Source organism: Tupaia chinensis, unplaced genomic scaffold (genome assembly GCF_000334495.1).
Source record: "Tupaia chinensis unplaced genomic scaffold, TupChi_1.0 Scaffold000197_1, whole genome shotgun sequence".
NCBI classification, from domain to species: domain Eukaryota; kingdom Metazoa; phylum Chordata; class Mammalia; order Scandentia; family Tupaiidae; genus Tupaia; species Tupaia belangeri.
Genome location: NW_006159672.1, coordinates 7,490,441 through 7,517,356, shown reverse-complemented (window position 1 = coordinate 7,517,356; position 26,916 = coordinate 7,490,441). Strand labels below are relative to the sequence as shown.

At 47.5% G+C, this 26,916-nt stretch overlaps 2 protein-coding genes across 2 annotated transcripts; one reads left to right on the top strand and one right to left on the bottom strand.

Annotated features, from left to right (window-relative positions):
• Window positions 1–49: 49 nt before the first annotated feature.
• Window positions 50–4,542, top strand: SPRN (shadow of prion protein). The gene is given in 3 exon segments (XM_006146956.3): window positions 50–318; window positions 1,197–1,406; window positions 1,408–4,542. Coding segments are annotated over 3 exon segments (681 nt in total). The 5' UTR covers window positions 50–91; the 3' UTR covers window positions 1,652–4,542.
• Window positions 4,543–4,614: 72 nt separating this feature from the next.
• MTG1 (mitochondrial ribosome associated GTPase 1) lies at window positions 4,615–25,455 on the bottom strand. Its single transcript, XM_006146955.3, is given in 12 exon segments — window positions 4,615–5,322; window positions 5,809–5,921; window positions 9,622–9,703; window positions 10,159–10,227; window positions 10,230–10,251; window positions 10,803–10,864; window positions 15,070–15,160; window positions 15,453–15,509; window positions 16,231–16,311; window positions 19,050–19,154; window positions 23,627–23,691; window positions 25,271–25,455. Coding segments are annotated over 12 exon segments (999 nt in total). The 5' UTR covers window positions 25,383–25,455; the 3' UTR covers window positions 4,615–5,182.
• Between the last annotated feature and the right edge of the window lie 1,461 nt (window positions 25,456–26,916).

Genomic DNA, 26,916 nt, shown 5'->3' with positions numbered 1-26,916 from the left:
GGAGGGGGGGGGGGGTAGGGAGGGGGGGGGGGTGAGGATGGGAAAGAGGGAGGTGAGGATGGGAAAGAGAAGTTAGTGCAGTGAAGAGGGGATGCCGGAGGGCTGCGCCCTCCTCGGTGCCTGCCTTTATCTCCTCCCTTCGCGTCTCCCCGGGGACGAGTCTCCGCGACTGCCCGCCCCCAATCCTAGGGCGGAGAACTCACGCAAAATCCAGGCGCCGCAGCTCCGCGCTCTGGTGGAGGGTCTCCGTCACTGCCCGCTCCTTCCTGCCCTGGAGCGGCCACTCAGGCCCGCTGTTCCGATCGAGGCCGGTGGCGGGTAAGGCCGGGCGATGGCACAGGGTGCGGACCGGGAGGCTGGGGCGGGCACCCGCGGGGCTGGGAAGGTAGCTCAAGCTGCCGCCTAGATCGCTGCATCCAAAGCCAGTCTTGTGACCCATCCCGGCTCCCCGCACCTGCTGCCCAGTCTGGTGGCCGGGGAAGAACAGTGCGTGGGGCAGTGGTGTGCAGGGAGGGGATTGTCCACCGGGTCTGGGCATATCCGGGCGGGGCTGGAACGGCGTTACCAGCCGCGAGTCCTCCGCGCTGCCTGGGAACCCAGAATCCTGGCTCTGGCCCCGCGCCCAGTGAGCGCTGGTCCGGCCTCTGGCCCTGAAATATCCGAGCGAGGGTTCTGAAGGGTCCAGAATTCCAGGCCGAGGCTCATAGCTGATCCCTTCTCTAGATCCTTATCAGGGTCCTTCGAACCCTCAGTCAGCAGACTGTGAGCTCCAAATATAATACCCCTCCCCCAGACGGGAGGCCCTTCCTCAGTGTGCAGAGCCCAGGATAAGAAGCCCCTTCTCCCAGGCTTGAGCGCTCCCTACCGCTGCGCCCTGCTGCTCACCACCCCACTCCCATTCTGTACTCCCACCCCCACTAAACCCCTCCAGTCTTTCCTCCAGGCCTAAGTCCCTAATACTGTATGGTAAAACCTTTCCCCTAGCCCACCGCAGTCCTGAGCGTGGAGTTCTCCAAGATGCTGAGGGACCCTCGTGCCCCTCCAGTGTTAAGCTCCCTGCTCCCCACAAAAGCTGAGGCTCTTATCTGCACTCAGGGCCCGAGCGCCTTGGTCCCCGGCCCAGAGCCGCTCCCCCAAGGCTTTTAGCATCCTGTTCCTCGTAGCAGCTGAGGTCCCTTCACCCCCTCTTCCCGCAGGTTTTGCTCCACAAAGATGAACTGGACTGCCGCGACGTGCTGGGTTCTGCTGCTTGCCGCTGCCTTCCTCTGCGACAGCAGCACAGCCAAGGGCGGCCGCGGAGGGGCACGGGGCAGCGCCCGGGGAGGGGTGCGCGGTGGCACTCGAGGGACCTCAAGGGTGCGCGTGAGGCCCGCGCCCCGCTACGGAGCATCCTCCCTGCGTGTGGCACGCGGCGGGGCCAGCGGCAGGAGCGGCGGCGGGTCTGGCGGCGGGCTCCAGCTGGAGGAGGGCTGCAGGACCTGCGGAGCGCGGCCTGGACGACGAGGAAGACTGGGTGCCTGGTGGCAACGGGACAGGCCGGAGCTTCTACAGCTATCGGGCGTGGACTTCAGACGCAGGGCCCACAAAAAGCCGGCACCTCTGCCTGCTGCTGGGTGGCGTCCTCTGCGCCCTGGAGCTGCTGCGGCCCTAGGACCGGCTGGGCTAGGGGACCAGTTCTGGCCCCCAGCCCGCGCTGTCCCCGCAGGTCCCTCAGGCCCTCCCCAGAGGCCAACAGGCGCTGATCGCCCCTTCCCTCTGCTGCATGGTGTTTGAGCCCAGGCGTCTTCCTGGGCGATTCCAGCCAGTGGGGAATGGAGGTGCAGCCTCTCATACCAGGGGACTACCTGTCCACAGTACTACCCATGCTTATCCTCAACTCCCTATCTCCCACCCTGCCGGGGACCAGGGACTCTGCCCACTCCAGGATATTAGGGTCCAGCCAAAAAGGCAGGCAGCCTGAGACTCCTATACCATCTGGCCCCAGTCCATTCTCCAGAGCTGCCCAAAGGAAGATGCCAAAAACAGATATCCAGGCTGCTCCTACTCCCCTGGCCTGGCTGACCTGGCTTCCTCCCCTGGACAGTGCTGACCACTTCACAGAGAGGCAATCATCCAGATGGACTGCTTCCACCACTAAGGCTCTGGGGATCATAGGAGCATTCCTCACAAAAGCAGCTAAAATAGACCAAAGGACTTCAGGATTTGAGGGGATGGAGAGGGAGTGTTTGCTCAGGTTGTAGTATGGAAAATGTCAGGTGCTACCCACCTGCCCGGAAGAGCAGGTCCTGCAGATTCCACAGCCCACAAACATTACCAGGCAGGAAAACTGTTCCTTCCCAGGAATGCTTATCTTGGTTCTTTGCAGTTCCTAAGAGAACATGTCCTGCTCACAGGGACTGCCTTGAGCCTTCCCCTTGACTACCCCATGGGCCACAGCAGTGTACCCACTCTTCTGGGCAGACTCTTTTGTGTTGTCCACTGCCAGGAAGGCTCCCTTCTCCCTTGGAGCCACTTTGCTCCAACAACTTAAAACAAGTCACTTAATTCTTCAGACCCATTTCTTGGGGGGAAAAAACACATTCAAGAGCCTTCCATTTCCTCTGAAGATTCTGAGATGACAGTCTCGCCTGTATTCAGGGGTACAGCAACTGCCAGTTTCACTGAAGAGCCCTTCCTGGGCACAGCCCAAGCTGTATGGTTTCCAGATTTTCCATCAGGCAGCAACAACTCCCAACGGCTAGCCCTTTCCTCAGAAGCAACTGGACCAAGTCCAGACAGAGGTGTGGTGTGGATGGCAACAGACGACCTGCTCAACAGGAGCTTGAGTAGGACACACAGACTGCCATGGCCAACAGCAGATCCTTGGAAGAAGGCTGACCACAACGGTGGGGCTCAGCACCCAGCAGGTATGGTCCTACAAGAACAAGCCTTTCAGCAGCAGAACAGCCATGCATAAGGCTGAGCTCTTCAGCACCATCAAGCGTTGTTTGACCACCCAAGGACATTCTGCGAATAGTGCAGATACCCATAGTGGCTTCAAGGAAACATCTGACAGTTCTTATAAATATTTGCCTCCAGCACCCAAACTCCTTTGTGAATAAGACTGGCCTTGTACTTCTCCGGTGCCCACCAACACAGTGCCATGAGCTTAGCACTGAGTACTCACAGCTCTTTGCTAAGTTCACTAGCTCTCTGATCAACTAACTCATTCTAAAGTAGGATGGGTTTTCCCAGGGCCCTGGTGCCCCACAGCCTTGGGATCTCACCACCATCGGTGAGAGCCTCACCCCCGGTGGAGCTGCTCCCCGGTTGTACCCAGATCTCAAGCTTATGGACTCAATTTGTGGACACCAAGGCCTAGATCAGTGCCTCCTACGGAGCCCTGCTAGCCTCTGTCCAAGCTGGCATGCAGCTCTGGTCAGGGCGAGAGTTTTGGAGCTACTGGCGCCAACCCTGGACAAAGCATTTTTCTGCAGAGGCTAGGGCACTAAGCTACAGAAGGCAGCTCCTTGCAGCCTCTCATCCACACTGCCAGCATTCTTGGGGCACAGCAAGCCCAGTGCTCCTCCAATCCTTCCAGACTAAGCTCAATGCCACCAAAGATCAGAAAGCCAAGGCCAAGTCCTGTGTGGGGCCTCAAAAGCAAATGAGATCCTTCTGCCATTTCCCCACAGGTAGCAGCAGTTTGGAGTCTCACAGACGGAGTCTCCCATCAGAGTCCCCTCAGCTTCTAAGCATCCACCACAGGTAACAGGCTGTGCCAGACCCGAATGTTCTGGGAGTGATGGAAACATCAGACTCTTTGATGAGTTCATTTTGCAGACTTCCCTGACTTTAAAAGCCTGTTTAGCCACGAATGTTTTCATAATTCCCACCCTAGTGGTCAGAGTTCCCAGCAAGAGGCAGTTAGTACTCGAGGGTAATTGCAAGAGAGGTTAATAAGTGTGCAAGGTGTGGGGAAGCCATACAGGACTGTTGCATCTAGAGTAACCAAAAGGCCAGTCCCAGTGAAAGGCAGGATGCCCACAGCAGATTACCAGTCCTGTGCAGGAGCCTGGCAGACTCAGGCAACTGTAGGAAGGTCAGCCACCAGTGGACAGAGATGAGGCCAGAGCTGCTGTCCAGATCCAGCAGCACCTCCTCAGTCTGTGCCTCTATCCCAATGCCCTTTCTCTTCCCTTCCCTAGGATGCAGGCTGGCAGTGATGACATTCCCCAAATGTATTCATGTTCACCAATGACAATGTCAGGAAGGGCATCTGCACCCCTCTCGGCCCCACTGAAGCAGAGTCCCACCATCCCGTTAGCTAGAAGGTGCTCAGAGGCCTGGGGTCTCTGCTGCCTATACCATACAACCCTCTGGCCTGTACACAGCAGAGCTGTGACCAGGGCAGCCTTCAGCCCCCAGGACACTGAGGGAGAGGCCCGTCCTTGGATTTGGCCTTTGGAATATCTTGCCCATGTTTGTGTACACATGTAACTGTTGTGAAATAAACTCTACGCTGGCAGCAAGACTCTTCCTTACTGTCCTACAGCCCCAGTTCCCAATCTACACATTTCCCTTTTGTCACTGGTAAAAGGGGCTTTAATATATGGGCCCAAGGTACTATGGGTGTACAATGAATAAGCCAACAAAAGATAGGCCTTTTAATTCAAGAGCTTAAAAGTTGCAGATTATATATAACTTTAACTCCTTCGGAGATGTAACCTTTCCATAAGAAATACTGAGCAGCAGGTCTGTTGGTAGTGCAATGGATTTCACATGGTGGACGGCTGGATTTCACATGGCCTACCTCACAGTTCAAGTTCCAGACCTGGTAGCTTGAAAAACACACTGGGTACATGTATATAATGACTAAAACCCCAGAAGGAAGGAAAACAGATACAGGGTTGCACCCAAGCGGGATGTGTCTCGCTTTGTCTTCTCCAGTGAGCACACACATACCTCTGGCAAATTAAAAAAGACAAAACAAATACTGAGCAGGAACCTTCTTGATAAGCCAGGCATCCCACCGACATTCCCCTGGAGCTAACCAAGTTGTGGTAAGGTGGGAGAATGCAGTGTCCCTTCCTAAAGCAGGGACCTAGGTTGTAGTAATGTGAAGCTTTTGGAAAACAGTAACACCACACTGTGAAGGTCTGGGAGGCCACATGCTTCTGCTGCCCTGACTGCCTAGACCAGGTTAGGGGTCCACCTTGGCACGGGAGTGGCTCTGCAAGATGTCACTGTCCAGCATCACAGGGCCCAGCAACCCACTACGGAAGGTCCGGAGGAAGTCTTGGGCAGCCGCAGGGTAGTTGGGCTGAATGACGTTCACATTACCTGGTGGACAGGGATGTCTGGTGAGAAAGGATGTTCTGTACCATGGCAGGATGGCCCAGTCCCCCCAAGGAGAAGCTGGCCCCAAGGGATCTGAAGGCGAACATCAGGGGACTGGGCCACATTCAGAAAGAAAACACAGAGCTCAGGATATGTTACCTGGAGCCTCCAGAGTAAACAGTGAGATCCATCTACCCAGCCCTGCTCAGGTCTAGGGGACAGGGTCGGTCTCACCCTTTGAGACCTGAACTCCAAATTCCTTCTTTGCTAGAACCTTCCATAGCTCCTCTGCACCAACCCCCAGACAAGCTGTCCATGTATTCTTCACAATTTCCCCCTCCTCCTAGTCCTCCTCTGGGGATGGCCAGTTGTGCAAGGTGTGGGGAAGCCACATAGGACAGCTGCACCTAGAATGCCCAGCAGAAGGCCAGTCTTCACCAAGTGACAAGGTGAGCATTCCTCAAGTGTGCACCACACAGCCATACTCACCTGTGCCTGTGAGCACCTTCACCTTATACGTCTTCCCCAGCTTCACAGCAACACTCTTCAGCACACGCTCTATATCATCACAGGCACCAGCCAAGCCATAGTGCTGCACGTACCTACACACAGACCCCAGGTTGGCACCACTGGGCCCCAAGCACCAATGCTGCCCAAGAGTCAGGGCACATCCTCTCCTCCTGAAGTTGCCAGGCACCTCCTGGGAGAGATGGTGACTGCAGTGTGGTGAGGGTATGGGTGATGGTGGTGTGAGCACCAGGCCCCATGGCTCATCAGTCCCTGAGTTCTATCCTGGGTGGCCATGTCATCTGCAGTGAGGACCACTACCACACCAGAACCCTGGACTACAGCAGGTGGTGCAACTACTGGCCATGAGCAGGGACCCGCAGGTCTCCGTATAAACCCAGGGCCTGGAAACCCAGAAGGGCAGCACACTAGGCCACCCAGTTTGCTGCTGAGGTCGGCACTTGGCAACTCCTAGGGAGTCAGGGCAACCTGCATTCTCTCCACCTGGCTGGAGAGAGTATAGTCTGGCCAGCACTTTTTGTAGCACATGAACCAGCACAGGCTGACTCAGTGCCAGCACTGCTGGGCAATGCCTAGTGATTCTCATGGACACTCTTGTCCCCTCATGATGTGGGGTCTAGGAAAACAAGCCTAACCTTGGCAGAATGGCCAGCACTAAGCAGCGACTAGCAGGGATAAGCACTGACCTATAAATACCACCTAGTCCTTGGGAGCAAGGAGACTAGCCCTGGCCAAACAGTCTTCCATCCTGTCTCACAGCTCCCATGGAGGACAACTTCAGCCTTGAAGAGGTCAATGTAGTTGAACGTGGCAACATGTAGGGCTCATACCTTGTGGCTCAGCAAACCAAAACACAGGCCCTGGCCCATGGGAGCATGAGACTCCTGAGTGATGTAGGTCCTAAATCAAACTCCTGGGACAGACCAACCCTACTCCAAGTCAGCAACCCCAAGGATCTTCCTGCCCCAGCACTCCCAAACAGCCATCCCAGGAGAGAGAGCACCCCATGTGATAATTCAGTTAGAGACATGGAAGACATTTTTTTAAATGATTCAAATTGAACCTTAGGGCCGAAATGGATGGGATTAATGGCAAATTAGAACCGCAGATTAGTAAACTTAAAGACTCAGCAATAACGACCATGGTTCAAGTCCCAGGCCCAGTGGCTTAAACTCACGCCGGGTGCGTGTGTGTGTGTGCCCAAGATCCCAAGAGGATAATGGAGAAGAGATTGCAGCGTGGCCATCCCCCCTGGAGAGTGATTTCTTGCTTTCTGTCTCTCTGTCTCTCTGGTGAGCACATGCGCCCTATACACATACACATGTGGCATGATGGACAATTAAAGCAAATGGATCATGTTGTGACAGGCCCAACTGAGGGACGCTCTCTCTCTCTTTCTCCCACTCATAGGTGTGCATAATCCCTCTGGCATAAAACAAACTGCTCAAAAGCAGTAATAAAAAGACAATTTGGGGGCTAAACAGTGGCACCAAGGCAAAATGCAATGTTCTGCAAGGCTAGCTCATGTAGGGAGGTCCTGGGTTGAAGTCTGGAGACCTCCCTGAATACGATAGGCACACATGCTTGTGATCCAGGGTTAGGTGAAATTGGGACAGTCGAGATGTCAAGACCCTATTAAGAGGTCTAACCCTGTCTCTCTCTCTCACTCCTGGAAGAAATAAACAAACTTTAAAAAAGAAATCTTAGAAACAACCAAAGGAACATTATATACAGAGGAATGAAGACAAGTATGACAATAGATTTTTCCTCAGAAACAACATGTGAGACATGATGAGCAACACCCTTCAAGTACTGGGGAAAAAATTGTCAACCTAGAAATCTATACACAGGAAAAATATCTTTCAAAACAGAGATGAAACTGGGACCAGCAGTTAACGTAATGCCTATGTCGCTGGACTTCCATGTAGTCGACCGTGGTTTAAGTCCTGGACCCCAGTGGCTTAAACTCACAGTGGGCACATGTGCGTGTGTGCCCAAGATCCCGAGAGGAGAAGGGATTGCGGCGTGGCCATCCCCCCTTGGGGGATGATTTCTCACTGTCTCTCTGTTTGTCTCTGTCTTTCTGGCGAGCACACGTGCCCTACAGTAAAAATCTCTCCCAAAAAAGGAAAAAAGAAAAAAAAAAAAAGAGATGAAACTAAGATATCTTTAGGCAACCAAAAGCTGAAAAAATTCAGCTTTTGAAAGCTAAAAATATTCATCACCTGTAGACCTGTATTATAAATATCAAAAGAAATCTTTCAGACAGAAGGAAAATAACACCAAATAGAAACCTAGGTCGGGCTAGCAGGTGACAAGGTGGTTAAGGTCACTGGACTCCCACATGGCCAACCACGGTTTGAGTCCTGAACCTGGCAGCTTTCTCTCTCTCTCTCTCTCTCTCTCTCTCTCTCTCTCTCTCTCTCTCTCTCTCTCTCTCTCTCTCTCTCTCTCTCTCTCTCTCTCTCTCTCTCTCTGTGTGTGTGTGTGTGTGTGTGTGAGAGAGAGAGAGAGAGACATGCCCTATAACAAATTAAAAAGCAATAATAATTAATTTAATTTTAGTTTGTCAAACAAGCTAAAATTAAAACTTCACTGGGTTTTAGAGAGGATATGGAGAAACTGGAACTCTCTCATTCCCTGCTGGTGGGTACATAAAATAGCCCCAAAGGGTGTTACAGGGCTGTTGTCCAGGCCCCTCTTCTTAACTAGCATGTGCCTTTACCATGTGCCCTGACCATTCTGCCCACCTTGGGCAAGCGAGGAGAGTGATGGCTACTCTCTGGCAGGATGAAATAACATGCTTACTTTGGAAAACAGTTTATCTGTTTCTTAAAAAGCTAAGCATTGCCTACCATCAATACATAACCCAGCCATTCCAGTACTAGTATTTACCCAAGAGAACTGAAACCATATATCCACCAATATTACTAGTACATGAATATTCATAGCAGCTTTATTTTTAATAGCCAAAAACTGCAAACAACCCAAATATCCTTCAGCAGGTGAATGGATAAACAAATTGCCATCTACCTGGACAATGGAATATATTAATATTTTAGCTCAGTAATGGAAAGGAAGAAACTACTGATTAACATCACATGATGAATCTTAGAATAACTATGCTGAGTGAAAGAAGCCAGACAAAAGACGGCACATCCTAAGTGATTCCTTTCCATTTAGATGAAATTCTAGAAAATGCAAATTAATCTACAGCTTTAGAATGCAGATGGTTGCCTGGGTACAGAAAAGTGGGCAGGAGGAGTGATTACTAAGGAACATAAGACACTTGGGGAGTGATGGACATGTTCACTTTCTTGATTCTGATGACTTCACAGATCTATCCATGTCAGATCTTATCAAAAGGATACTTTAAATAATGTACAGATTATTATATGTCTATACTACCTTTACATTGCTACTTAAAAAAAAAAAGAAAAATTGGCAGGACCAGCAGTTAGCATAATGGTTATGTCGCTGGACTCCCACGTAGTCAACCACGGTTCGAGTCCTGGACCCAGTGGCTTAAACTCACACCAGGCGCATGTGCGTGTGTGCCCAAGATCCCAAGAGGAGAATGGAGGAGAAGGGATTGCAGCGTGGCCATCCCCCCGGGGGGTGATTTCTCACTTTCTGTCTGTCTCTCTCTGTCCGGCGAGCACACGCGCCCTATAGCAAAAAAACCTCTCCAAAAAAAGAAGAAAAAAAAAATTGACTGGGATCAGAGAGAAGGATAAGGAGAGGACCCATCTGCCCCACATTTGCTGCACTCACCTAAAGAGCTGCTGCTTGTTGAGGGTATAGAGAAGGTAGTCAGCCATGGTCTCCTCCCCTACCAGGTGGTCCAACACAGTCCCTGGGGAAGCAGATGGAGTACTAAGTGACAGACAGCCCTGCATCTGTGCTCCTGCAGAATTTGAATGCAGCCCTCCCAGTCTCAGCCCAAAGACAATCATGCTCCTATGAAAAAGTTTACACAGAGGAAAAAAGAGCTTCTCCAGGGGTCATAAAGGGCTATTGTCCAGGCTTCACCTCCAACCTAGCATGTGCCTTCACTGCATGCCCTGACTGCTCTGCTCTCCTTGGGCAAATGAGGAGAACGACGGCTATTCTCTGGCAGGATGTGGTCAGAACAGTAACCAGCACACATCAGCTACAACAAACAGCTCTCCTTCTAGGTGTTGAAATGTGTCTGGCAGCAACCAGGGCAAAGGTAGTAATAACTCCACTTTTTAGGGGCACCATGCCAGAGCTGGCAGGTGGAACACTAGGGGTGGGGCAGTGGAGGCACCTGCCCCAGCCACAGCTCACCACACAGGGCCAGCTTCAGGCCTGTCTCCACACTTTCAATCCGAGGAGCCAGCACCCCAGGAGTTTTTGGAATATCAGTGGCCGCTCACACACCTGTGCAGATACAGAAAGCATAATGAAGCTAAGAGAGCAGCTTCCCCCCAGGCCTGCTGCTCAGGAAGCCTCTCACACCAGGCAGGAGTGCTGGGCAAGGCCCTCACCTGAGGCTCTGAGGGAGGCCTCAGGAACTCATGCCCATGGTGAAACCATTTTCACCAAGCTCTAGGGTTCTCCATAGGATTTAACTCCCACTTAATTTGGAGAATAAATAAAAGTGAAAGGTCCTAACAGCACATCTTCTCCTCCCAAGGATAACAAAAGGGAATGTGTGCAAAGCAGCCTCGGCTCAGCTCTGCCCTGACTGCTCTGTGGCCCTGTGCAGGCAGTCTCATCTGTAAGTGGAACAGTAAGAGGGCCTTCCCCACAACTTTGCTGTGAGGACTAGGGCAGTGCTAGATACACGAGTGCTCAGTGGGAACAGTGAACAGAGTGAAGGAGAGGTATGGCCAGAGGCTAATGGCCACGATGTGAGCATTCGTAAGCTCCAGGTGTGACACCTGTGCAGCTCTAAATGGAGCTCTGGCCCCAATCACCAAGGATCCCACCTGAATTCTTGACATCACAGCTCGGGTAATCCCAGGTTCACCGCCCACCCTGGTAGCTTTTCCTGCAGGATAGAAAAGGGGTTGTTGATTGTATACTAAACACACAAGCTACAGAACAAGCAAGAAAAACACATATATGTAACTAATGTGTCTGGCAAGCCAAAAAAGGTCAGATGAACTTTCTTTCTATATCCTGTCCCAAGCCAGTTCACGGCAGGGATGCTTTTCAAGACAAACAGCAAAAGAGGTTTCAACACATGTACCAGAACTCACCTCCCCAATGCTAGGGAGGTGTTTCCAAACTAAAAATCAAGCCAGAGTTGTTCCTTGCACCACTGTCCCCTCCTTCCTCCTGGACTCATCCCCTTATCCTTCTTCCCACTGCACTGCCCACAACAGGCCTGCCTGTGAAGCCAACTCCTGGCCCACATATGGCTTCTCTGAGACCCGGCTCAGGGTCGCTCCGAAGGAGAGACTGCTCTACTTGCTATCAAACCAACTCAACAGTAAAGGAAGACAAGTGTCTACAGATGGATGAAGAGATAAACAAGATGCAGTATAAACACAATTCCACCTGTTATGAGGTAGTTCAAGTGGTCAAAATACAGAGACAAGGTAGAATGGGGGTTGCCTGCAGCTAGAGTAAGTAGGAAGAGAAAATTATCAATGTCTACAGAATTTCAGCTTGGAGTAATCAAAAAGTTTAGAAATAGTGGCTCTTGTTGCATGACACTGTAAATGTACTCAGGCCACTAATAAGAAATGACACACCAGTGGCCAAATGGTAGTATAGCAGTTAAACGCAATGCTCTGAGAGGCTGATCTGCATTGCAAAGCTCTGGGTTTGTACCCGAAGATCCTTCTAAGTACACCAGGCATGTGTGTGCCCATGACTCAGGGCTAGATGAAGCTGGGAGTGGATCACAGCATCAGAATGCTTTGGGAGTGCTCTCTGTCTCTCAATCTCTATCTCTCACTCACGGAATAAATAAATAAATAGAACTCAACTTAAAACAAAACAAAAGACACACTTAAAAATAAATGTAAGGGCCAGCCGGTAGTATGGTGGTTAAGGAAGCTGGATCCCACATGGCTGACTGTGCAGCTTGAGTCCCAGACCTAGTGGCTTGAAAACATGCTCAGTGTGTGTGCACACAAGCCCAAAATGCCAAAAGGAGAAGTGGAGGACAGGAGGACAAGGATTGTGGCATGAACATCCCCCATTGGAGATGCTTTCCCACTTTCTTTCTCTTTCTCTCTGTCTCTCTCCAGCAAGTGCACAAGCACACTAGCAAATATGTTAAATATTTGTATGTGTATGTATGTATATATATATCCAGACTGGCATATTATATACAAATATAAACTATATATACATTGTATTATATAAAAGCTAGATTTAAAAAATAATAATAATGGGCTGGCCATGTGGCCTGGTGGTTAACGGAACAGTATCCCACATGGCCAAGCACACAGTTCGAGTCCTGGTCCTGGCAGTTTGAACCTAACGTGCATGTTTGTGCATGCCCAAAATCCCAATAGGATGGAGAGATAGAGAAGGGATTACAATGTGTACAATGTGACCACATCCCACTGGGGGTACTTTCTCCTTCTGTCTCTCTCTGGCAAGTGCACCTGCTCTCTGGTAAATTATAAATAAATAAATAAATAAATAAAGACTGCAACAACTCTCCAATTAACACCAAAAATACCTTTTTAGAAAACACTAGCTCAACATGATTTTCTGCTTTCAGATTTGCACACTGTGGATGGGTTTATTAATAAATACTACATCATTAATATGAAAAACAAAGCCAATATATGGGACCAGCAGTTAGCGTAATGGCTATGTCGCTGGACTCCCACATAGTCGACAGTGGTTCACGTCCCGGACCCGATGGCTTAAAACATGCCGGGCGCGTGTGCGTGCATGCCCAAGATCCTGAGTGGAGAATGGAGGAGAAGGGATTGCGGCGTGGCCATCCCCCCTGGAGGGTGATTTATCGCTTTCTGTCTCTCTGTCTCTCTCTGTCTGGAAAGCGCACACGCCCTATAGAAAAGAAAAGAAAAAAAAAAAAAAACAAAGCCAATATAGACTGGAATAAAACTTTTAAATATTAAATAAATAAAGGTCATAGTAAGTATGGTAATTATTTGTTTCTAACCAAAATCTAAGAATAATCACGAAACAAGGAGACAAAGTGCCATGAAGATCTCAAAGACAAATTCAACATGAGGTTAACACAGATCACAGCGTGATGAGCACACACACAGCTTTCCAAGGTCACCATGTGGAGGAAGGTACTCATTCTTTTTTTTTTTATTTTTCAAAGAGAGATACAGTGCTAGAGTGCATGTGTGCTCTCCAGAGAGACAAAGATAGACAGACAAAAAGCAAGAAATCATCCCATCCAGGGGGGATGGCCACACCACAACCCCTTCACCTCCATTCTCCTCTCAAGATTTTGGGAATGTACGCACATGCTTCAGGCATGAGTTTCAAGCCTCTGGGTCCAGGACTTGACCTGCACTCGGCCATCTGGGAGTCCAGTGACGTAACCATTACACCACCTACTGGTTTCCCAGAAGGTACTCATTCTGACATGCACATTAGAAAGTCAGCCTCCACTGGGACCAGCAGTTAGCATAATGGCTATGTTGCTAGACTCCCATGTAGTCAACTGTGGTTCAAGTCCCGGACCCGGGGGCTTAAAACTCACGCCAGGCATGTGTGCGTGCATGCCCAGGATTGTAAGAAGAGAATGGAGGAGAAGAGATTACAGCATGGCCATCCCCCGGGTGGGGGGGGGGGATTTCTCGTTTTCTGTCTCTCTATCTGTCTCGAGAGCGCACGCGCCCTATAGCAAAAAAACAATCTCTCCAAAAAAAAAAAAAAGGTTCATGGAAATGTCTAATATCTTCCTAGGACAAGCAGATGGTAAGACTCCCAGATAGTTGACCACAGTTCATGTCCCAGATCCAGCAGCTTAAAACTCAAGCCAGCATAGGTGTGTGTGCCCAAAATCCAGAGAGGAGAATGGAGGAGATAGGACTGTGGTGTGGCCATCCCCCCAGGGGGTGACTTCTCACTCTCTGACAAGTGCATATGCCCTATAGCAAAAATCTTAAACAAACAAACAAAAAAAGCTCCCTGTCTGAAAAATCAAACCCTATTTTACATTTTGAACCCTGGATATTGAAGGAGTTTAAATAAATGAAAAATAAAATCACAAAAATTCAGGAAAAGAGGCCAGCATATAATAGGGTTAAGGCTATAGTAGTGGTTAAGGTTCTGGATTCCCAAATGCCAACCACGGTTTGAGTCCCGGACCTGGCAGCTTGCTTTCTCACTTTCTCTGTCTCTCTATGGTGAGCACACCTGCTCCACAGCAAATTAAAAAATAATAATGGGACCATCAGATAGCATAATGGTTATCTTGCTGAATTCTCACATGGCCAAATGAGGTTCAAGTCCTGGACTTAAAGGCTTGAAACTCACGCCAGATGCATGTGCGTGCATGCCCAAAATCCCGAGATGAGAATGGAGGAGAAGGGATTCAGCATGGCCATCCCCCTGGGTGGTGATTTCTCACTTTCTGTCTCTCTTTGTCTCTGGCAAGTGCACACACCCTATAGCAAAAATCTCTCCAAAAAATAAATAAATAATAATAATGATAAATTTAAAAATTTTAATGTAGAAAAGTCATCCTACATTATTAAGTACTTTAAAAGAGAGAAAACTAACTGTATAGAAAATTATAACAGAATGACTCTATCCCATCATTTAATCTGTTGGGTCGTCTGGAAAGTCATGACATTGGGACCAGCAGGTGGCGTGGTGATTAAGGTGCTGGACACTCCCACATGGCCTACCAGGGTTCAAATCCTGAATCTGGTGGCTTGCTTTCTCACTTCCTCTCTCTCTCACTCTCAACCTCTGTCTCTCTCTGGTCAAATTTAAAAAATAAATAAATGAATGAATAAATAAAAAAATTAAATAATTATAAAAAAAAAAAAAAAAGAAAGTCATGACATGTTTTTCTATGCAAAAATGAGTCATGACTTTCCCAACTTTCCCAACTACCCAGTACATCAGATTGTTAACAGGGTTTTTCTGGTGGAACAAAACAATCCTCTATGAGCTGTGAAGATATGGGATATGGAAGTTTTGTCTTAGAAAAGCAACAGAAGATTGGCTGTGCTCCTCAGGCCCTGTCCTCTCTAGGAAAAATGATGTTAAAACCTCAGCCGCACAGTGCAGCAGTACCTTTCCTGAGGTGCTGCCTCCTGAGGGAGTTGATGAGGGAGGATTTGCCCACGTTGGGGACCCCAACCACCATGATGCAGTAGTCCAGATTCTGTGGAGGAGGAAGAGAGGACTCATGTGATCTATACTCAGGTTGTTTGGAGCCTCAGATCCCCAACCCAACCAAGGTAAAAGAATCCCCAGCCCAGGGGAGGAGAGGTCACAGCAAAGTCCAGGCCAACACAAGAGCGTTAAGTCCATCACCTCTCACTGAAGAAGAGAATGAGAGAACAAAGGTAGGGCTTCCCTGGCAGGAGACAGAGTACTCTCTCTCCTCTATGCCTGCAGGTGCATGCTCAGGTCAGGGAGGAGGCTGGGTGACCTATCACACCCCATCAACCAACCTCTCCCCGGTGGTAACGGTGGCTGCTTTCAATCAATTCCGTGACCATTGGGATGACCTGCAACAAACCAAGAACACATGGAGCTATTTCAAAGTTGTCCATGTCATTGACCCACTCTTCCTACCACCTCAGAATACCAGGATATCAACTGTAGTGTCTCCCTTTCTGTTCATCAGTTAAGAGAACAAAGACCTCATATGTAGACTTCTACTTTGTATCTTCTAAAGAAACGTGTTTTCTTCCCTAATACCTGGAGGTAGTACCCTCAAGTATCAGGTGTCAGGAAATTTATGTTCTGTCCAGATCACAGATGTCCAACTGAGCTATGGTTGGCCAAGAGCCTCCTGTGCCATTCCCATCCCACTACTATAAACAAGCAGGGCAGTTCCTCCAAAGTAACCACAGTGACAGCTGTGACTAATAAAGACCTTCTAATAAAGACCCACCTCAATCCATAAAAGTCTACCAAATATAACTGGGAAAAATAAGTTACTAAATTCTCCAAAAGGTGTGTACTACTTATAACCCCAGAATGTATTTTTACAGTCTGATTTTGTGCTCTTTCAAAAATCATCACACTCTGTCGATTGTCCACCCTGCCCTCAGCACAAGGAAACAAGTATAACCCCAGGAGTCATGCAGGCATCCCTGTGATAGCTGGAAATCAACACCTCAGATCTTCTCTTAATCTCTGCTTTTTATTAAAGCATAAAGCATTTTGTATTATTCCATGAATGTATTAAAGCAGAAAATGAGTATAAACAGAAAAAAAGCCAACCTGCTTGACATTTTCATCCTTTACACAGTTGGTAAAAATGACATTTTTTAGGCCTTCTTCTTCTAAGTGCTGCAAAATTTTCTGAAAGAGACATTTTCTTTTAAATACTAAGAGAAAACATAGTGTGATACAATAAAATCTGAGTATCTGAGCTTGAAAGAACATGCTAGTATTTGTCTGCTCAGAGCTATGGCAGGGCCAAGAGGAGATATGTTCCAGACAACTGTGAACCCTGGGCTGTGAGGACTGAGGGGAGTTCAGACGGCAGCCTGACCCCTTCACTGTCCCCAGAAGAGCTGCCTCCACAGAGGGCAGGAGGAAAGAACGAGGCTATCCTCAGTCTGCATGTTCCAGACTATGCTGGAAAAAGGACTCTGTAAATCCAGCCTACCCCTGGGACTTCAGTACCAGCCCTATGTAAAATGAGGCTGAAGCCACTTCCAGCAACCAAAATACATGGGTGTGTTTTGGTTTTCACTGAGTAATCTCATTACTCTTGAGTAGTCTGACTACATTTCATGTAAGGAATGCTTTAAACTAAGCTTTGAACCCAATCTGATTACAAAGTATCTGTAATACTTTAAAGCCCCAAAGTAAACTATGTTAATACAAGTTTACTAGCCTTAATAGTCAGTGAAATCAGCATAAAGCTGTTCTTTTTTTTTTTTTTGTAGGTTTTTGTCATAGGGCTGTGCACTCACCAGACAGAGACAGTGAGAGAGAAAGTGAGAAATCACCCCCAGAGGGATGGTTACATTGCAATCCCCTCTCCTTTCCCCTCTTGGGATTTTGGGCCCACATGCACACACGCCTGGCATGATTTTCAAGCCACCAAGTCCAGGGGGAGCTCAGCACCTTAACCACCACACCTGCTGACCTCAAGATATATCATTTTTTAAAACCAATGTTGTATTTTTGGTTGATTAGCTACTAACCTTAAATATGGTCAATGCTTAAGAAAAAAAAAAAGTCAAATTCAGTTGACTTTAATTACTTTAAAATCTTTGTCATAAACCACAACAAAGCCACACTCTTAAGTTGATAAATTCACTCAGGGCATCCTTAGGCAAACAGACAGCAGGGTCATGCCAGGGATATTTTTACTTTATTCTTCTTTCCTGATTCTTTAAAAGCAATAGCTACAAAAGCACCTGATATACTCTTATCCCCAACCAGATGAGATACTGCTATACCCCTGTATTAGACTGTCATCCACTAGTCTATAAAAATTAGTTATTTTAGGGGAGAAGCAATGCTGGTAAGGCTCAAAATTCTTGATTTATAAAAGCAACTAAAAGCACGTGTGATGATAAAGAAGTAAAAATGCAAAAGTACTGAAAACCACAAACATTTTGTTCTCAGAGCCACTGCCTTTTGCACAGCAGGAGGGTTTGAAATAATCAGATCTGCAGGCAAGCACAGTGGGGGTGGTTATCATTACGGGAAATGCCTTCTGCCTGGATTCTCAATGAACAAAGAACTGTTATGGCTTTAGTAGTTAATGTTTCCCTGGAAACCTGTGGTAGAGTCTTGTGGGTTGGGGTTTAAGTAACAAGAATGTCTCATACTAGGGGCCCACAGGTGGCATGGTGGTTAAAGGCGCTGGATTTCCACATGGCCCACTGTGGTTCGAGTCCTGGACCTGGCGGCTTTCTTTCACTCTTTCTCACTCTTTCACTCTTTCTCTCTTTCTCTCTCCTCTCTCTCTCTCTCTCTCTTCTCTCTCCCTGTCCCTCTCTGGTCAAATTGAAATAAACAAATGAATAAATAGTAAATAAAATTAAATTAAATAATTCTTTTTTAAAAAAAGAAAACCAAAAGGCATTATTGCTTCTGCCACAAAAGGAAAACTGCATCATTAAAAACTTTTAAAAATGGCCTGAATTTAAAAAATGCTAACACTAATTTGACAAAGAGCAAGAAAAGCAGAGATGAACACTTTCAAAATAACATTTCCTGAGTTTTCATGTTTCTTTTACCTCCAGACATGTGGAAAATATCTTGCCCTGGGTCACCTATAGCCCCAAATCTGCCTGGCTTTGAAGATCACCTTTAGTTACTTTTGACCTCCTCCATTACCCCCACCCCAGAGCCTTCCAGCTTTCGAGTCACAGGTGTGCAAAAGGCAAGTGGCAGACAGGCCCTGAGGTCAGACACCTTGGAGCACTGCAGCCATCACAGGAGACCATAGGCCAAACGAGCACTGTCCAGGGCTGTAGCCACCAGCCTCATTTGGCCATTGAAACCTGAATTAAGAAAAATGTGAAACTCAGTTCCTCAGCTACAGTAGCCACATGTGGGACAAGGGAGACACAGGAACGATCCACTGGAAAATGCAGCTGTGGCTGTCCTCGGGCTTTGCAGCATCATCTGACCATTTTCCACAGAAGCTCTGAGCATCTGGATCATATAGTAAATGTGGGAGGGAAGCATGCTCTATTGAAAAACTATGTTAGGGTACCAGTAGATGGCATAACGGTTATGTCGCTGGACTCCCACGCAGTCAACCACAGTTCGAGACCCACACCTAGAGGCTTAAAACTCACACTGGGCATGTGTGTGTGCATGCCCAAAATCCCAAGAGGAGAAGGATTTGCAGAAAGCAGCCATCACTTTCTCTCTTCTGTCTGTCTCTCAAAAAAGAAGAGGAAAAAAAAAAAAAAAAAGCCACAAGACCATTTCTTCAAAGCAGAGTTTACTAAAGCAAACCTTGTCTGTTAAGTTAGCAAGTTTGTTTGAGTCCAGCAACTCTCATAAGCTGCAAAGGACTTAGGAAAGGCACAGTCACCCTGCCAAAGGCATCTCTAAGAAAGACTCACCTGCTGCTCTGTAAGATCTGCCAAGTCCATTTTATTGAGGACAAGCAAGTGCGGCCGAAGTCCAAGGGTTTCTTTAAACAGAGGGTTGCGGCCCGAAAGTGGGATGTGGCAAAATTAAGGCATAAATTTTTTCAAAGCTTTAAGGCCAATGAATTTATTTTGCCTTGTCTTGTTATACAGACTGGCACCACTATCAGGAGGAGCTGGTACAGAGGGGGAATCTCAGTCTCAGAGTAAGGACCTGCCAGCCATCCTCGTGTTCCAAGAGCAAGAAAGCCAATCCCAATCCTGCTTTCCTGGCTGGAAAAATGGGGTGCCTTTTCCCCACTGCCAAGGTAGTCGAGGCCATACAAATGGCAGGAGCTACAGCACTCCCCCTCTGTGCCTGCAAGTGCATACTCAGGTCAGGGGGAGGGCTAGGTGAACCATCACATACCCCATCAACCAACCTCTCCTCAGTGAGTCTCTGGAAACAGTACTGGAGGTTGAGGAACCATCTTCAGTGTTTCGAAGAGTTGCTGGAACTTCTATAATAAAGCATCGAATTTCTGCACTGTAAATATATCAATTCATGCAATAACTCATGCTGGTCAAAAGCATTTATGATCAATTCTATGTCTGACTATTACTTTTAGATTTTGCCATAGGGTATGTGTACTCTCTGGAGACAGTAAGAGGGAAAGTAAGAAATCTCTCCCTAAAGGGAATGGCCACACCACAATCTCTTCTCCATTCTCCTTTTAGGACTTCTGGCATGCATGCACATCTGTTTGGCATGTTTTTCAAGTTGCCAGGTTCAGGACTTAAACCAGCTGACCATGTGAGACCCAGCACCATTTTTTTTTAAAGAATTATTTTTTATTTTAACTTTATTTAACTTATTTCATTTTATTTTAATTTGACCAGAGAGGGACAGAATGAGAGAGAGAAAAAGAGATAGTGATGGGACCTAGCACCTTAACTTCCACACCACCTGCTGGCTCCTATATCTGATTATCATTAAGAAATAGTAAAACCTGGGATCAGCAGTTGGTGTAATGGCTATGTCACTGGACTTCCATGCAGTCAAACACAGTTCAAGTCCCAGATCCGGTGGCTTAAACTCATGCCGGGCGCGCGTGCTGTGTGCCAAAGATCACAAGAGGAGAATGGAGGAGAAGGGATTGTGGCATGGCCGTCCCCCATAGGGGGTGATTTCTCCCTTTCTGTCTCTGTCTCTCTGTCTTTCTGGCAAGTGCATACGCCCTATAGCAAAAACTTCTCCAAGAAAAAAAGAAAGAAAGAAAGAAATAGTAAAACCTGGGGCCAGCAGGTGGCATGGTGGTTAAGGGCACTGGACTCTCACATGGTCAACATTGGTTCAAGTTCCGGACCTGGTGGCTTGCTTTCTCACTTTCCCTCTCTCTCTCTCTCTCTCTCTCTCTCTCTTCACTGGTCAAAGTAAAATAAAGTTAAATAAAAAATAATTATTAAATAAAAAAAAGAAATAGTAAACTGTATTTATTTATTTAGTGTATGTGACAAGTGGACATTTCTCTTCTGGTCTCTGGACATTGTACATTTCTTTTTTCTACACGGTATATGTGCTAGGTGGAGACAGGCAGAGAGAATGGGAAACAAAAAGTGAAAAAGCATCCCTTGGGGGTTGGCCATGCTGCAATCCCTTCTCCATTCGCATCCTGGGATTTGAGGTACACACATGCATGCACTCAAGTGTTTCAAACCACCTGGTCCAAGACTCAAACTGTGCAGTCAGCCATATGGAATCTAGTCTCCTTAACCATCATGCCACCTGTTAGTCCCAGTTTTTGCTTTGTTTTTTTTTTAATTCATGAGAAAGTTCACATGTGTGTACATGAGAAGAGAGACACAGGCACCCTTGACAGGGTCTCATCCCACTGTGATTCCCCCCTCTAGCCCTCCAACTCTTCAGGATCTTGGGTATATGTAAACCCAGTGTGTTTTCATGTCAATTCGGGAGCCAAACATGCAGTCTACCATGTGGTTTCCAGTACTGCAGACCAGTATGCCACTATGCTGGGCGATTTTTTCTTTTTACTGTTTATTTCATGAGACAGACAGACATGTCCTGCCAACAGGGTCTTGTTATACTCTAATTCTTCCCCACCCTTTTAGCCAGCCAGAAACATGGATGTGCACAGACGCTCCTGGTGCTTTCAGGTTGCCCCAGGATCCAAACCTGGCTGCCTGTATGACTCCCGTATTATGCAGTAGCAGCCTATCACCTATGCTACCAAGGCTGGGCCAGGACTTTTTTTTTTTTTTTTTTTTTTTAAATTTATAAGGGGATCCATTTTCTCTCTGGGGAGGATCACTTTGCTAGTAAATGTCAGAGTTGAGATTTGAACCTACATCTGATATGTATATGCATAATTTTTGCCAGAGGGCATATATACTTGCCAGAAAGAGAGAGAATAATAAGTGAGAAAGCATCCCCCATGGGGAATAGTCATGCTGCAATCCCTCCTCCATTTTTTTTTTTTTTTTTTAAACTCATCAGAGGATGCATTTGCTCCCTGGGGAGAGAGAGAATAAGAGAATAAGTGAGAAAGCATCCCCCATGGGGAATAGTCATGCTGCAATCCCTCCTCCATTTTTCTTCCCTTTTGGGATTTTGCACACATACACACATACACTTGGTGATTTTCAAGCCGCTGAGTGTGGAACCTGAACTGAGCAATTGGCCATGTGGGATCCAGCTTCTAGAACTACCACTCCACCGGCTGGCCAAGGCCTTATCTTTTCACCTTATCTAGGACAAAAAGCCCACACATCTGTAACATCCAGTGAGAGGAACCTGGAGGCCTGTATCTGAATAGACACAGGATTAGTTGGCCACAGGATTTAATATATATCTAATTATCAAAAAATAGAAAATGGGGGCTGGCAGGTGGCATGTTGGTTAACAATGCTGGACTCCCATATGCCCAACTGCAGTTCAAATCCCAGAGGTGGCAGCTCGCTTTCTCACTTTCCCTTCCCCTCTCCCTCTCTCCCTCTCTGTGTTTATGTGTCTCTCTCTGGTCAAATTTAAAAATAAATAAAGTTAAATCAAATAATTCTTTAAAAAAAGTTGGGACCAGCAGATGGCATGATGTCTACATCACTGGACTCCCATGTAGTGGATCATGGTTCAAGTCCCAAACCCAGTGGCTTAAACGCACGCTGGGCACATGTGCCTGTGTGTCCAAGATCCCAAGAGGAGAACGGAGGAGAAAGGATTATGGTGTGGCCATCCCCCCTAGTGGGCGATTTCTTGCTTTCTGTCTGACTCTGTCTTTTTGGATAGCACAAAAACCTCTCAAAAAAAAAAAAATATAGCAAATGTAGGGCTAGCTGACGTGGTAGTTAAAAGTGCTGGATCCCTCATGGTCAACTCTGTGGTTCAAGCCCCAGATCCAGTGATTTGAAAAACATGCTGGGCACATGTGCGTGCATGCCCAGAGCCCTGAAAGGAGAATGGAGAAGAGATCGTGGCATGGCTATTGCTTTTGAAGGGTGATTTTTCACTTTCCCTTTTTGTCTTTCTCCAGAAAGTGCATATGCCCTATGACAAAAATCTACAACTAATAACAATCAAAGAATTAATAGTAAGTACATTTGATTAGCATGAGATATTGTATGAACATATATCTACAGCAAAGAAATCTGATGCTTTACTATAGAAGTTTCAGCAACTCTTTGAAACACTGGAAGTGGTCCTTCATCATCCAGTATTATTTCCAGAGACTCATTGCAATAGAAGCCACAGTCACACACGTAACTAGCTATCTGTGGGCCAGCACTATCTAACGTTTTAGGCCTATTGAATCATACTCTCTCTCTTCTGGGTTTAAGCAATCAGGGTGGTAACAACTCTCAAAACAACACCTCCTTTAGGTAATAAGAATCTAAATACAGTTCAAATATAATAAAATCAGTTCTCAGAAGTACACTTATCAACAAACAAGCACTTCATGTCTTGCCAATTCATTACTCAAGCACAATAAGAAAGTCCTGGTTAGGGAACCAGCAGTTAGCGTAATGGCTATGTCGCTGGGCTCCCACATAGTCGACCGCGGTTCGTGTCCTGGACCCGGTGGCTTAAAACTCACGCCGGGCGCGTGTGCATGCATGCCCAAGATCCCGAGAGGAGAATGGAGGAGAAGGGATTGCGGCGTGACCATCCCCCCCGGGGGGTGATTTCTCGCTTTCTGTCTCTATGTCTCTCTCTGTCTGTCTGGCGAGCGCACACGCCCTACAGTGAAAATCTCTCAAAAAAAAAAAAAAAAGAAAGTCCTGGTTAGCCGGAACATTTAAATTGAGTTTCTGGGAGATATGATAGTTAAGGCGACTAGATCCCACATGTCTGACTGTGTGATTCAAGTCCTGGACCTGGCAGCTTGAAAATCAATCATTACAACAGATGAAGCTGCTGGCTACTGTGGTGGCTGACTAGACTGGGGAAGGAAGCTGACAGTGGGGGATGGAACCATGGTAACAACACAGGAATACTTCCTGATGCCTTACACATGCCATGACTCAAAGAGGGGCTTCCCTTGCACTGTGAAGGATATCCGGGCATCATGGACCTCGATGATACAGTCCACCAGCTTCAGACTACTCTGCATCTTCTTCAGCCCTGGAAAATAGAAGGATGCCTAAGAGAAGGGGTTCACAACCATTCAACAGTAGTAAATAAAGTCAAACTATGTCTGACACACCACCATATACCATAAACCTAAAAATATTACACCTAAGTGAAGCACACTAAGTAATGGTAACTGGTAACCATTTGCTTCCTTCAAGTTCAACATCAGTGGCATGGAAGGCAGAGTGAAGCAGAGAGCCCTGCCAGAGGAACAGCAGTATACCAATGTGAGAATCTGTCTCACTGATGCTTGGCTGATTCTAGGTATTCTAGTAACTTCAGTGGGTCTTGGTCCAGGCTATCATAGAGAATAAAGGTGATTTCATAGGCCCTTCATACTGTGTGGAGATGATGACGTAAGTACCAACCTTGTCCACTCACCATGGGCACGTCACACACTCACACAGCACTGAACTCATCCCTAACCAGAAAAAACATGCAATAAAATTAATAGTCCGTTTTCCTTCAGTGTTGTTTCTCTGGATGTAAAGGCATCCCCTCAGCCAGCCGTTCATACAGCCCTGTCAGTTAGGTACTTTCTCAGACATCGTCATCCCATTTCCTCCCACACACTGTCCCCACTCGTGTGTGTGCCCTTTCTCCCTCCTGAAAACCAATGTGTGCAAGCAGTTAGCACAAAGCCCCGCAGAGAACCCCTAAGGGAGTAGAACACAGAAAAAGGCTGGACCAGTCCCAGATGTCTTCTTGGGCTCAAATTTTGACAAATACACAATAAATAACTCTCAAACACATTTAGGCAGGAAGAAAAAAATGATTGAAGGTATGTTTTAAAGGCAACGTGATAACTGCTGAATGCTTTACGACCTGAAAGGGCCTTCATGCTCACTATTTAGTGCTCCAAATAATATTCAAAAACATGTACCTTTTCAAAAACATGTGAAAACTGAAACTTTGGGCAAATAAAAAGTCAGAAGGGAGTTACTGAGAGGTAATCAGGATGAGCTCAGTCCAGTCCACCCCCGGCCAGTGGCACCATCATTCAGCGGGTGGCGTGTGAACCGACAATTCAGGGTTAAAGAGGATTCAGGGTCCGCGCTGCTCAGAATGCGGAAGGAACTTGGCCGCCCTGGTGAGGGCGATGAGTTTTCTTCAAGAACTGCCCTCGGGAAACCAGCAGTTAGCGTAATGGCTATGTCGCTGGACTCCCACTTAGTCGACCAGGGTTTGCGTCTTGGACCCGGTAGCTTAAAACTCACGCCGGGCGCGTGTGCCTGCGTGCCCAAGATCCCGAGAGGAGAATGGAGGAGAAGGGACTGCGGCGTGATCATCCCCCCTGAGGGGTGATTTCTCGCTTTCTGTCTCTATGTCTCTCTCTGTCTGTCTGGCGAGCAGACGCGCCCTATAGCAAAAACTTCTCCAAAAAAAAGAACTGGCCTCCGCCCACAGCTGCGCACTTCCGGGGAGGGGACGCTGGCATCTGGGCAGGACGCAGGGGAGAGCCGCCAACAACCCTGAGACAGGAGGTGCGGGATTCCGCAGCGCAAACGGGTGAAGAGAAGCACGCGCAACCAGGAGGCGGGGCCCTGACCCTCCCTGCCGTGGACCTCACCCTTGGCCATGTGGCCCGGGAACCAGCGTGCCACATCGCGACCGCTCAGGGGGAAGTTCTCCCGCCAGGAGACCCGGGCTGCGTTGCACAGCGCTCGTACGGACAGCCGCATGGCGCCAACGACCCCGGAAACGCTCCCCCAAGACTTCCTCCGCTGGCGAGTGACCAGCCCCAGTAGTTCCGCTGCTCCGAGATTGCGCCGCGCAGACCGCACATGCGCACAATGCTGCCTTGGCGGCAGACGGAGTCGACCGAGGGCGGGGCCTGTACCTCGGGAGCGGAGCTAAGGGGCGGGGCTTGGAGCCGACTCCGGGCCTGCGTAGTTCGGCCTCCCGAAGTTGTAGGTTTTGCAGGTTAAAGTAACACGGAGTTTCATTTACATCCGTTAAATTTAAAGAAATCCTGGTCCTCCCTTAATCATGTCCCTTATGAGCGTAACAAAATTTAGCAGTCCCCTGTCAATGCCTGCTACCGTTTACAAATTTGGCTAATAACTTTTTAAAATATTTTAGATTTTCCTTATAAATGTATGCCCTTTGTTTCTTTTTTAAGTACACCAGGTTTTAATGTAAAAAATAAATCCTTTCCAAATACCGACTTCAATTCTGCTACATTTTGCCTATTAATACAATAGATCTGAAATATTATCCACTAGGCTTGTACTAGATACCAAAATAGATTTTTTTTTTTTTTTTTTTTTAAGATTTTTGCCATTAGGGCAAGTTCACTTTCAGGAGAAAGACAGAAAGCAAGAAATCACCCCTCCCCCCAGGGGGAATGGCCACAGGGCAATCTTTTCTCTACTTTCTTCTGGGGAAAGATTCACAGGCCCAGTATAATTCTTAAGCCACCAGATCTGGGACTCAAACCTTGGAGTTGTCTATGTGGGGTCCGGGACCTTAATTACCCACCTACTCACCCAAATACAGTCAGATTTTTTACTTTAAATCCAGTCTAAAAGACTACTCAATTGCAACTGAGTTACAAAAGGATTAAATTTTTTTAGGGAGATTTTTGCTATGCAGTGTGTGCACTCACTGGAAAGATAGAAAGTGAGAAATCACCTCCCGGGGGAATGGTCATGCCACAATCACTTCTCCATTCTTCTCTCTGGATTTTAGGAACACATGCCCAGCATGAGTTTTAAGCCACCATGTCTGAGACTCAAACTGCAGTCAACTCTGTGGGAGTAGGAGTCCAGGGACATAGCCACTACGCCATCTGTTGGTCCCCAAAAGGATTACATTAATTTTATAAAGAATTTCTGAAACCAGCTCCTAAAATACCAAACATGCTCAGATTCTCAGCACAAAAATATAACTGCTTTACTGTTTGTTTGTTTTTGTGTTTAATTTCCTATAGGACATGTGTGCTCACCAGAGAGAGGGAAAGTGAGAAAGCAAGCCACCAAGCCCAGGACTCTAACTGCAGTCAGCCACGTGGGAGTCCAGTGCCTTAACCACCACACCACCTGCTGGCCCCATGCTCTTAAACCTCTTAATATTTACTTTGTTCTAAAAATTCCTAACTTTGAGAAGTGTCTTCACCATAGTAGACAGAAGCCACCTTCAGCAGCTTCCAAACTGAGGTGTTCATAGCTTCCTGAAAAGTCAAAGACACTATAACTTGTGAGGACCTCAACCTAG